At 49.4% G+C, this 13,917-nt stretch overlaps 1 protein-coding gene across 5 annotated transcripts in view; it reads left to right on the top strand.

Moving 5' to 3' along the window:
* The first annotated feature begins 3,734 nt into the window (after nucleotides 1–3,734).
* LOC133355789 (protein spire homolog 1-like) overlaps nucleotides 3,735–13,917 on the top strand; it is a 44,581-nt gene continuing 34,398 nt past the window's right edge. For all 5 annotated transcript variants that reach the window (XM_061573145.1, XM_061573142.1, XM_061573143.1 and 2 more), the window contains exons 1-3: nucleotides 3,735–3,856; nucleotides 6,317–6,819; nucleotides 13,474–13,520. In XM_061573145.1, the coding sequence (XP_061429129.1) occupies nucleotides 6,480–6,819; nucleotides 13,474–13,520 (387 nt within the window). In that variant the 5' untranslated portion in view covers nucleotides 3,735–3,856; nucleotides 6,317–6,479. The remainder of the gene's footprint in view (nucleotides 3,857–6,316; nucleotides 6,820–13,473; nucleotides 13,521–13,917) is intronic.

The following is a 13,917-nucleotide window of genomic DNA, read 5'->3' as shown; positions in this document are numbered from 1 at the left end:
AGAAAACGGAATGCCCATAGACTAACATGGAGAAAACGGAATGCCCATAGACTAACATGGAGAAAACGGACTGCCCATAGACTAACATGGAGAAAACGGAATGCCCATAGACTAACATTGAGAAAACGGAATTCCCATAGACTAACATGGAGAAAACGGAATTCCCATAGACTAACATGGAGAAAACGGAATGCCCATAGACTAACATGGAGAAAACGGAATGCCCATAGACTAACATGGAGAAAACGGAATGCCCATAGACTAACATGGAGAAAACGGACTGCCCATAGACTAACATGGAGAAAACGGAATGCCCATAGACTAACATTGAGAAAACGGAATTCCCATAGACTAACATTGAGAAAACGGAATGCCCATAGACTAACATGGAGAAAACGGAATGCACATAGACTAACATGGAGAAAACGGAATGCCCATAGACTAACATGGAGAAAACGGAATTCCCATAGACTAACATGGAGAAAACGGAATGCCCATAGACTAACATGGAGAAAACGGAATTCCCATAGACTAACATGGAGAAAACGGAATGCCCATAGACTAACATTGAGAAAACGGAATGCCCATAGACTAACATGGAGAAAACGGAATGCCCATAGACTAACATGGAGAAAACGGACTGACCATAGACTAACATGGAGAAAACGGAATGCCCATAGACTAACATTGAGAAAACGGAATTCCCATAGACTAACTTTGAGAAAACGGAATGCCCATAGACTAACATGGAGAAAACGGAATGCCCATAGACTAACATGGAGAAAACGGACTGCCCATAGACTAACATGGAGAAAACGGAATGCCCATAGACTAACATTGAGAAAACGGAATTCCCATAGACTAACATTGAGAAAACGGAATGCCCATAGACTAACATGGAGAAAACGGAATGCACATAGACTAACATGGAGAAAACGGAATGCCCATAGACTAACATGGAGAAAACGGACTGCCCATAGACTAACATTGAGAAAACGGACTGCCCATAGACTAACATTGAGAAAACGGAATGCCCATAGACTAACATTGAGAAAACGGACTGCCCATAGACTAACATTGAGAAAACGGAATGCCCATAGACTAACATTGAGAAAACGGAATGCCCATAGACTAACATTGAGAAAACGGAATGCCCATAGACTAACATGGAGAAAACGGAACTTCATGTTTCAGGAGGTGAGATGTTCACTCTCTCGCCTGGCATGCAGGAGGTCGTGGGTTCGATCCCGACCCTGACGCCTGCTGTGTATTTGGAGTTGGCGTCTCTCTCTCCGTGGCGAGATGTTAACTCCCTCGCCTGGTATACAGGAGGTCGTGGGTTCGATCCAGACTCTGACGCCTACTGTGCATTCGGAGTTTGCGTGTCTCTCTCCCCGTGGTCGCGTGGATTTTTCTTCCGATCTCCCGGTTTACCCCCCTCCACGTTGGGAATCGAATCAACATCGCGCGTTTCAGAGGATTTGACTGCCGTGCATTTTCACACGACGGCAAAGCCGCCACTTCGTTGGGGCTGTCGTTTGTGCGTGGTGCCTGGTGGCTTCTGAAAATGAATAAGTAATATTTTTAAAAAACTTTTTAAAAAACACGCTTTCATCAAATGTACCGTACTAGCAATGGAAGAACTCCACGACTCCAGGAAGTGACCCCGAAGCTTGCCATAACATTATGGACCGTGGCCAATTACAGCCAACGTGAGTTGAGCGTGGACAATTAGACCCAAGCCGAAACATAACATATAAAAAATAATGTTTCAATATGCAGTATATTTATTTTTCATGATAGAATATAGTGTTGTCATCAGTATATGACATAAGTATACCAAGTTTGCATTCGATACCACATTGGGAAGTGGGTTAAAATTTAGTTACAAGATTTGAGGATACAACAACAACAGACAGAGTGAGTTAAATAAAAGCGTGTAAGACAATTAAACCCAAGCCGAAACATAACATGTAAAAAATAATGTTGAAAAATATTTTTTTCTATGATAACATATAGTGTTGTCACCCGTATGACATAAGTATACAAAATTTGCAGTCGATACCACATTGGGAAGTGGGTTAAAATTGAGTTACACGATTTGATACAACAACAGACAGAGTGAGTTAAATAAAAGCGTGTAGAAAGAGTGGAATAATAAAAAATAAAAAGCCACATACAGATTCAGTGGGCCTTGCCTGGTAAAAACTAAAAGTTTTACTTTTGACCAGGTGAGAACTCCCGAGAGAGAACGGGTCTCATTTGTCACGGCTCTCATTTGCAAAGAGTGGGGTCAATCGATCATGTGAAGCGATGTGTAGGGGATATGCATCATCGGTGCAAAAACAACGAGAAAATGTGGCACAAACACGACCCGGTGTGAATTAGTGGACTCCCCCTACCCCCCTCTGTAGCGTGCAGAGTCGGCTGGGGCAGATTATAGTTTAGACTTGATCACAGCACAATTAGACAATTATGTTACGGGAACGCCAAACATCAATAGGTTGCCTCTTGTACAGCGCCTGGGGCGTTAACAGACGATTTGCTGATGCTGCCGATGCTGCGTTGGCAGTGGTGCACAATTAACAAAGCAATCCGCACTTTTATAATAGGTACGTTTCGGGCAATTGCCCTTTGTGAACGCGCTATATTAAAAAAAGGTGCATTGCCTGAAACGTCGACACGTCCTGTGAAGGCTAGTTTTTTAGTGTTCTTAGCAAAGGGCGGGGTAATTTTCGATTTAAAGCTTTCGTGACTGCAGGGATTCATCTTCTTGGTTCTTTCGGTAAAGTCACGTAGAAGGGAAATAATAAAATAATAAAAATAAAACATAAAAGAATTCTCACGACGTTTCGGCCACAACGAAAGCAGCCGTCTGCTTGCGTTGTGGCCGAAACGTCGTGAGAATTATTTTATAAAGTTTTATTTTTATTATTTTATTATTTCCCTTCTACGTGACTTTACCGAAAAAACCTAAGAATATGAATCCTTGCAGTCACGAAAGCTTCAAATCTAGAATTTACCGATAAAACCAAGAATAAAAAGGGCGGGGTTTGTGGGTGAGTGGGGGGCGGGGCTTGCTAACAAGGGGCGGGGCTTGTGGGCAAGGGTGCGTGTTTAGGGGCGGGGCTTGTGGGTGAGTGGGGGGCGTGATTGTGGGTAAGTGGGCGTGGCTATGCGGGCTAGGGGGCGGGGCTTGTTGGTGAGTGGGGGGCGTAATTGTGGGTAAGTGGGCGTGGCTATGCGGGTGAGTGGGCGGAGCTTGCGGGTATAAGGGCGTGGTCTGAGGGTCAGGGGGGTGGGGCATGTGTCTGAGGTGGAATTTTGGAGTGAAGATGGGCGGGGCTTGATATAGCGAGGTGGCGGTTGGTGGGCGGGGCTTGAGTGATAGGCGTGGCTTGGAGATAAGAGGCGGGGCTTGCGGGGTGATGGGCGGGGCTTGGAGATAAGAGGCGGGGCTTGTGGGTGAGGGGCGTGGTTTGGAGATAAGAGGCGGGGCTTGGAGATAAGAGGCGGGCTTGGAGATAAGAGGCGGGGCTTGCGGGCGAGGGGCGTGGCTTGGAGATAAGAGGCGGGGCTTGCGGGTGAGGGGCGTGGCTTGGAGATAAGAGGCGGGGCTTGGAGATAAGAGGCGGGGCTTGGAGATAAGAGGCGGGGCTTGGAGATAAGAGGGCGTGGCTCGCAGGTGTTGCATTATTAACGCATGCGTGCGTTCGCTCACTCAAACACATCCACGCGCATTCACGGCCGTGCACGACACTCATTTATTTATACATTGGTAAGACTTTCGCGTACGGACGACACGGCGTGGCGAGACCTGTATCCATCCAGCAGTGGATTTAATCGGCAGAGCACAGTAAGTTAAACATTTCACGGGTCGCAAGCGTTAACATTTATTAAGCGTGGCGGGGTATGGTGACGTTCATACAACATTTACACACCGACACTGTACGTGTTTCATCCAGCAGTGGATGGTAACGCAAGGTTATGACTTCGGCACTGTACTCACAATTCAATACTGGCACGTACACGCGCATTTACACGCTAATCGCACGCATTTATACTCGCACTTACACACAATCACACGCGTTACAGACATATTTACTAATATTTAAGCACAATCGCACACACCCACGCTTACACATAAACAACAAGACAAAGATCCCCCGTGTAGCCTTAACAGACTGTAGGGGCAAGTGCTGTTAGCGAGAACCACGCCCGGCCGCCTTTGTCTCCCCAGTGGCGATGTTCACACGCCGAAACCGGGTACTCATTTGAGGCCGAGTCGATCTAGGGGAGGCCCAGAACCGATTTGGTTACAGGTTTGGAGCGCAGCGCGCTAACCACTACGTTGCCGCTCCCCCCCCCCCCCCCGACACACATTAAACACATTCACAACACAACAAAGACACATTAACATGCACATCAATAATACACACGCTTACACATACAGTACATACTTTACATACAAATGTATCGACCTTAGACTGTTGTGAGGCGAGCCGTTAGCGAGCACATTTACACACCGACACATACAATCACACACACAAAGACAAAGGTCCCCCGTGTAGCCTGAACAGACTCTCGGGGCAAGTGCTGTTAGCGAGCACCGATGAAGGCTGGCAACACCACGCCCGGCCGCCTTTGTCTCCCCAGTGGCGATGTTTACACACCGCACTAGGTACACATTCGAGGCTGAGTCGACCTAGGGGAGGCACAGCAACCACTACACTACCGCTCCCCACACACACACAGACTTGTACACACATTGACACACGCATTTACAGACACATTGGCACACACACATTGACACACACATGTAATCGTATACATTAACACACATGTTATTACACATGTAATTACGCACATTGACACACATTGACACATACACATGTAATCACACACACTGACACACGCATTGACACGCACACACTGGCACACACAATGACACACACAATGACACACACATGTACTCACACACAATAACACACATTGATACACACTGACACCCAATAACACACACACATTGACACACATACTCACACACAATGACACACACATGTACTCACACACACATTGACACACACACATGTACTCACACACATTGACACACACACTGATACACACTGACACACACATTAACACACAAACAATAACACACACATTGACACATACACGCACTCACACACACAATGACACACACTGACACACAATAACACACACGTACTCACACACACAATGACACACACTGACACACAATAACACACACGTACTCACACACACAATGACACACATGTACTCACACACACAATGACACACACACAATAACACAAATTGACACACACACAATAACACACACACTGACACACAATAACACACACACTGACACACTGACACACACACATGTACTCACATACACATTGACACACACATGTACTCACACACACAATGACACACACTGATACACACTGACACACACACAATAACACACACATTGACACACACATTGACACACACACATGTACTCACACACACAATGACACACACTGATACACACTGACACACACACAATAACACACACATTGACACACACATTGACACACACACATGTACTCACACATGTACTCACACACACAATGACACACACTGATACACACTGACACACACACAATAACACACACACATTGACACACGTACTCACACACACAATGAGACACACGTACTCACACACACATTGACACACACACACATTGAAACACACTGATACACACTGACACCCAATAACACACACACATTGACACACGTACTCACACACATTGACACACACATGTACTCACACACACATTGACACACACACATGTACTCACACACATTGACACACACACTGATACACACTGACACACACATTAACACACAAACAATAACACACACATTGACACACACACATGTACTCACACACACAATGGCACACACTGATACACACTGACACACAATAACACACACAATAACACACATTGACACACACACATGTACTCACACACATTGACACTCACACACACAATAACACACACACATTGACACGTACTCACACACACAATGACACACACATGTACTCACACACACATTCACTCACACATGTACTCACACACACAATAACACACACACATTGACACACACACACATTGACACACACACACATTGACACACGTACTCACACACACACAACCCCCCCCTCACCCCCACCGCGGCTGTCAGCTGACGCTCGCGTCACGTGGTGGCTCGGCTCACCACCCCCTCTCCCCTCTCTCTGTGGAAGCGCAACGGGGTCCGTGCGAGGGGGGTACCCACCAGACCCCGCAGGGAAGACAACAGCGGCCGGGACACGGACCCCAGAGACGCCGACGGGGTCGTGGGGGGCATGTGAGCCGTGGGACTCCGATCGGGGGTCCAATCTCCGCAGCCCTCGCCACCCTCCGAGGATGTCGGCGGCCGCGGCTGCAGCGGAGCCGGCGAGGGATGTCGTGGGAGGAGGAGGGGGTCCCTACGGCCAAGGGGACTCAGCCGAGGGGGGCCCCTTACCGCTCGAGGCCGTGCTCCGAGCCTACGAGCAGCCCATCAACGAGGAGCAGGCGTGGGCCGTGTGCTTCCAAGCCTGCCGGGTCCTGGCCGCGACCCCCTCTGGCGGCGGCGAGGGGGCCCGCGACCCCGGCGGCGGCGGTGGCGCGGGGAGCTCGGCTCGACCCCGTCTGCACCTCGCGGGGCCCCACGGGGTGCTGCTGCACAGGGACGGTGCCGTGCAGTGCGTGCTGCAGCCTCGAGGTGTGTGGGGGGGGGGTGCCTTGCCCCCACCCTTGCCCTCACCCCCCCATCCCTTGCCCTCACCCCCCTTGCCCCCCCCCTTGCCCCCCATTCCTTGCCCCCCCCACCCCTTGCCCCCCCCCCACCCTTGCCCCCCCCACCCCTTCCCCCCCATCCCCCCCCATCCCTTGCCCCCCCCCATCCCTTGCCCCCCACCCCTTGCCGCCCCTTGCCCCCCCGCCCCTTGCCCCCCCCACCCCTTGCCCCCCCCACCCCTTGCCTTGCCCCCCCCGCCCCTTGCCCCCCCCACCCCTTGCCTTGCCCCCCCCGCCCCTTGCCCCCCCCACCACTTGCCTTGCCCCCCCCCCACCTCTTGCCCCCCCCCATCCCTTGCCTTGCCCCCCCCACCCCTTGCCTTGTCCCCACCCCTTGCCCCCCCCCACCCCTTGCCTTGCCCCCCCCACCCCTTGCCTTCTCCCCCATTGCCCCCTTCTTGCCCCCCCGATTTCCCGTCTCGTGTTTGTTGTTGTTGTTGTCTTTGTTTGTTTGGCTGCCCTTCCCTTGCCGCCTTGCCCTCCCATCCATTGTTTACCTCTTCACCTCGCCCTCCGTGCATTGTGTTCTCGTCTTAACCCTCAAGACTATTGGCTTCTCTTTCTCCCTGCCCATGCCCATGCCCCCCGGCCTTGCCCTTCATCTGTTGCCTACTCGGGCAATGCTCTTGCCTCGACCCCTCGCTGCCCAACCTTGCCCTCCGCGTCTTGCTTGCCCCCAATACCTTGACCTCAATACACTGTCTTCTTGTCTTGCCCTCTATATCAGCTGCCCATTTCCCTCGGCTGCCCTTCCCTTGCCCCTTGCCTTGCCCACTCCCCCCTCTGCCCTGCCATACCCATTTCCCTGCCAGCCTTGCCCTCCATGTATTATCGCTTTCTGCATGTCTTGCCCAGCCTGCGTGCCTTTGTCACACGACCCATGCAGCGTGGTACGGGGGGGGGGGGTTCATCCAGCAGTGGATTTGGTTTGACAGTTGCCTTGAATACCTAAACAACACCAGCAACTCGTTCGCATGTACCGTGACAGCTTACAGCCCTATGGTTTATCCACTGCTGGATGAAGGCCTCCTATCCCCGTGCTGTTGTTGGTCATGGTGGGTGTAGGGGGGGGGGTGCGTGGGGGTTGTTTGACCATACTTCACCACAGTGGTGAAGTTTGGGGGGGGGGGCACTGGACCCGTTCAGATATCAACAATTCTGGCCGCCGGGTTTATAGCGCGGTGCCATCCGACGCTAAGGCATGCACTAGTACAGTAATATAGGTGTTGAATCCAATACGATCTTAAAGGTTCCCTAACCATAGGGAAAGCCTCCGTGAGTCTGAAGACATTTCGTTTAGCGAAGGGTCCTGCTAACTTTAGAGTGAGTTGCTTTAGTGAATCCCAAATAAAGTTTTTTTGGGGGGTTAGATCACGCAAATATAAATGTGTCGTTAAACCCGCCACCACCCGCCATGGCCAATTATTGGTGAGGTTTGTCATGTAAACGTGACATTTCTCCTCCCTTGTTTAAGACCGAAACAGGGTGATTTCTCCACAACTCTGGCTGTCGCCTGATGATGCTGGTTGTAAATACCGGCGAAACGGCCGAACTCGGTGCAAATGTTGTGGGTTTACTCTCCGACACACCGGTGTGCTGTACTAGTAACAAATTGGCATGTTCTGTTGACGTGACAAATCTTACTAATTGGCTGTGTCGGGTGGTGGTGGTTATGGTGGGTTTAACTACACATTTATATTTACGCGATCTAACCCAAAAAAATACTTTATTATGGATGACATTGGTCGCGCGAGTCTACTACTACTACTACGTGTTAAACTTAGTGAATCGCTATCGTCCGTAAGAGTTTTTGGTGGCTTCTTGCCAGAGCCAGCCCGGACAACTCCGGAGAACTCCGGAGAAATGTGCAAAACTCCGCACAGATGGATTCGAGAATCCATTGCCGTACATTGCTCTCACTAGCCGCAGAGCACCTGCCATTGCAAGGTAGGCCCCGGTTACTGTACATGTTTCAAAGTACAGTACGACTAAACAGATGATGCCACGGTGCTTGGCTCATGAGGCCCGAGGTAGGGATAAAAAGGGCCCTTGCGTGAGTGGTGATTTGGTCAAATACCAGAGGTCGCAAACGGGTTTTGATTCCTTACCCGTGCCCGTACCCGGCCGCACCAGGGTCGCAAACGGCTACCCGTACCCGGCCGGGTATAGGTAGCCGTGTATCGGGTAGGGTACGGGTATCGGGTACCCGGTTGCGACCTCTGTCAAATACCCAACGACACAGCACATGGTGCTGACCTGTTGTAGCAATAACGGTGGTAATTTTTATTTAAACCACAACGGCGGTGCCGATCACGAGCCCGCTGTGGTTAATGAACGACGGCAAGCGATGATTTGACCACAGTCTTATTAGTGTTCTTCATTTTCGTATGGCTGATGGAAACCGTGATTTTGTTTTATTAGGTTGTTATATGTCGATGTAGTTTTGATGAGCCAGTGATATGGTGGCGCGTAAGGAGTGTCGCGAAGTGGTTGATGTTCCATCGCAGCTGTGACGACGATGCCTCCTCCTTCCGCCTCCACCTCCGTATTTGTGAATGGGGCATTGAGTCTTCGTCACAACCTTTCCATGGTTCTGTCCTGACGAAACAAAACATGAATAAGCTTCATTTACCCATTTCCGGCAATAATACGGAACGGGATAATTGTTTTTACCCTTCTATCTGGCAACAAAACTGACACCTTTTTTACAAGGAGTCATGTTTGCATAGACCACAATACCTGCAGTCATAATGCAAACAAAAACATAACTCTGATAATGTATGCACTGTCCTTGAAGTTGATTGGTCCACACCCGGAGACAGCTTTCCTTAGAGCCTAGTCTCACATGGTTTTGGACCAGATGACGCTAAAAGGCGCACAACTCAAAGATAATGCACCATCAGAGTATGAGAGCTCGGGGTTAAGCATTTACACCATTGGTTGCCAGATAAAAGGGTTAAAAACCAATTACCATATTTTTTACTGGCAAATGAGGTTCCAATGGTGTAAATACGGGACGTGTTAAGATGTTTGCCAGTGCAAACATGGAAGCATAAATAGCTCCGGTTGAGCAGTTACAGCTATGGGGACCATGATTTGCCGGTATTGAAATTATGACAAAAAGGAGAGGCGGTAACCTTTTTGGCAATAATAACACATCGTAAGTTTTCCCGCATCGTGCTTATGGTAAAACTTACAAAAGATACTGCGTGGATAATAATGTGTGCGTTGTCTTCGAAACGGATTGGCCTACGGCAGAAGTTGCCTTCTCTATGGTCTTGTCTCAAGGCCAAAAAGCGAACAGCACAAAGCCAATGCAAATATCAAAGCATTAATAGCTCGGATTGAGCAGTTATAACTACGCGACCCTTTTTGCCGGTTTGAAAATGATTAATCAATAATAGGCGTTACCCTTTCCCAGCAATAATAACGGGAATTGTCAAGATGTTTGAACAGGGTTCCATAGATTACCATCATTAAGTGTGACCGTGTCTGCTGATGCTGGTGCCGTGGTTTGTGTGGATGATTTGGTGTTGGGGTCGTGACCACCGTGAACCTGTAACCCACAATAACGATGACGCTCATCGTGAACCTGTGGTAACGATTCCAGCTCTGTTGTTCGTCTACCAAAGTGCGTCTTGGAATCAGTGGGGAGTGGTAGTGCGGTGGTCACGGCCAACATCGGTGATGAATATCTGAACTGGTCCTGGGCCTCCCCTAGGTCGGCTCAGCCTCAAATCTGTATCTAGTATGGTATATAAACATCGCCACTAGGGAGGCAAAGGTGGCCGGGCGTGGTGCTGGCCACCCATCCCCTTCGTATGCCGAACTGGCCTTCATAGGTGATACTTGCCAACAGCACTTGACCCAAAAAGTATGTTGAGGCTATACGGGGGAGGGGGGGTGGTGGGCATCTTTGTCTTTGTCCTGTAAATAATCATGTGGGCTTTGGTCTACCGTTGTCGTGAGTTTCTCTGGGGCGGCTGTAAAACAAACAAACAAAAATCATGGGGTGGAGTTCGCATTCCCACAATTATAAAAAAAAAACTGCAGAGTACAGAACAAAGCTGAGAAATCCAAGCGCGCTCGTCGATAGCAACATCAGCACCACCGTGAGTGAGTGAGTGGCCTTAAAAGGAACAAATATATCCGAGGCGACGTTTCAGGACAAAGGCCCTGCCTCATAGGAGCGAATGAGTGCACATGGGTGGCCTGACGATAATGACACATTCAACAACAATGTTTCCTGACGAACAGTTTGCCAAATACATTTTAATTTTAAGCTTTCGTGACTGCAGGGATTCATATTCTTGGTTCTTTCGGTAAAGTCACGTAGTGAAGGGAAACACTAAAATAATACAAATATTGTTTTATATTTTTATTATTTTATTGTAAAATTATTTTATTGTAAAATAATAAAAATATTGTTTTATATTTTTTTTATTTTATTGTAAAATTATTTTATTGTAAAATAATACAAATATTGTTTAATATTTTTATTATTTTGTTGTTTCCCTTCTACGTGACTTTACCGAAAGAACCAAGAATATAGTTTGCCAAATAGTCGAGTGAATCGTGACACTGTTAGTCCACGATCTCCCGAACACAGTTGGTTCACTCGCTACCCACGACTTTCCCTGTAACTGTTATTACACATTGATCGAACGAATGAGTCACTATTGAGTAACGGACAACCCCTTTAAATATACAGCATAACCGATGGTACATATGTTCTTTTTGAGGCCACCGTGTTATTGTCACCCGTCTGGATTTGTTTTTCTTTGCATTAACTGCGCTTGTGCAGTGGCAGCAGCAGCAGCAGCGGCGTTGCCAAATCCTACGTTGAACTTGTTATCCGCCGCGTCACCACGCTGCACAGTCAGGCCGCTTGTCACCCAGCCGCCCCCCCCCTTCCCAGCCCCCCCCACCCCGCTTAGCCCCCCGTTTACTTCTGTCAAGGGTCAACATTGACCTCGTGCTCACAGTAAGCATTGACGCATTCCAGAGCCCCCAGCTGTGACCCTGCATGCCCCCCCCCCACTGTGACCCTCCAGCTTTGACCTTGCATGCCCCCCCCACGGTGACCCCCCAGGGCCTCCCCACGTTGACCCTGCAGGGCCCCCATGTTGAACTTATTTATTTCGCACCGTACGTAAGCCAACCGTGCCAATCGGAGGCGCGACACTCTAACCCTCTTCTTGGTTCTTTCTGTAAAGTCACGTAGAATGGAAATAATAAAATAATAAAAAATAAAACATAATATTATGTTTTATTTTATATAATAATATGATGTTTAATTTTTTATTATTTTATTATTTCCATTCTACGTGACTTTACCGAAAGAACCAAGAAAGCTTTAAATCGGAACTCTAACCCTCGTTGCTTTACGGCCCTGTTTGGTGACAATTCCACATTCCCATGGCGCGGGGGTGTTGGCAAGGTCGTGGTGGTCGACCTTTAACCCCGCCACCCACGACCCAGGATCGCACCAATAACGGTGGCGTTTGCGTAACAATCCGCCGAATTTTCGGTTCTTCATGGAAATAACGGCAGGGGTAGAGGGGGCTAATCTAGCTGTGATGGTCCCACCTGATGACGGAGATTTGTGTTGCCTCCGAAACGTCGTGATTTTTATTATTATTTTATTTCTATTATTACTTTAATTAATTTAAATTTCATTTTTTACCTACGTTACTTTACCGAAGAGACTAAGAGTAGAGAGGGGGCTGTTGAGAAGTTGTATATATCAGGGGAGAGGGGAGGGGGGCGGGGGCTATACCACCACACCGACGATGTGGTTGTAGCGCTCTGCTATGCGCGACCAAATATTGTGGGTGTACACAACGTGTGTAGTGCATGCTCCTCCACCCAGACGCAGCCAATTGGTGTCCGCCGAACTTCTTTTGCACCATACGCAGCCGACCGTGCCCATTGGAGGTGCAGAGGAGGGACGACACAAGTTAAAGTAGGCACGCGGTGAACGAAACGGACGCAACGAGTTGATAAACGCTCCGCTACCCAGCCAGCGAGAAACTTCCTTGCCCAGTTGTTAATCGAGCGCACCGCTAGTGCTGCTCCTGCAGCTGCTGCTCCTGCTTAGGAAGCGATAAGTTGGTCACGTATATTTGTTAATGACGGGACAACTTCCTTGATGGGCCGCGACGGGTTGCAGGAGGGTTTACGACACACAATTTACTCGGACCGGCAATTGCAAATCCCTGCTGCCGCTTGGCCCGCGATCACGAAATTATCACTAATACTTTTCGCGGGAATATTAACCACAATTGCACCGTGCGAAATATTGCGCGAATACTGTACCAGTACGAACAATTTATAGTTCGATTGTTTGATCTGGCTTCTAACAGCATGCCCCCCTTGTGTGTGTGTCCATGCCCCCTGTCTGTATGCCCATGCCCCCTGTCTGTGTGTCCATGCCCCTGTGTGTGTGCCCATGCCCCCCGTGTGTGTGCCCATGCCCCTGTGTGTGCGTGCCCATGCCCCCTGTGTGCGTGCCCATGCCCCCTGTCTGTGTGCCCATGCCCCTGTGTGTGCGTGCCCAATGTCCCCATGCACTTCACAGACCCTGCAACTGGAGAAACAACTGAACCCTGCTCGGCAGAGGTGGAGGTGAGGTCACAACTCCACCCACGCCACCCCCCGCAACCCCTCCCCCCACAGCAGAAATCTGCGGACTCTCCCGCACTTGAAATCCGGTGTTATGAACACAAACATGGACTCGTCCATTCCAGAAATCTGCGGTACCATGGCTAAGCGCACCTTACAACTCCTTGGTCCGAAGGGGGGTGCCAAGGTGCTTCCACGGATTTCTTACTATGTCTCCTATGAAGTGTGACCGCGCACCTGTGCGGGTGTGGGTGCGAGTCCGGTTCCGTGCGTTGGTTTGCCGTGACCTCGGCTCTGTGAGCCGGGTGATTATCTCTGGAATCCCAATAATTTTTTAAAGTGTTTTGAGGTGGATTTGTCTGCTGCTCAAATGCAACGTCCTCTTCCTCGGGCTGTTGGT

Source organism: Lethenteron reissneri, chromosome 52 (genome assembly GCF_015708825.2).
Source record: "Lethenteron reissneri isolate LAM-NWPU_2019-01 chromosome 52, ASM1570882v1, whole genome shotgun sequence".
In the NCBI taxonomy this organism is placed as follows: Eukaryota; Metazoa; Chordata; class Hyperoartia; order Petromyzontiformes; family Petromyzontidae; genus Lethenteron; species Lethenteron reissneri.
The sequence above is the reverse complement of the archived record's forward strand: the minus strand, read 5'-3'. Positions and strand labels throughout refer to the sequence as shown.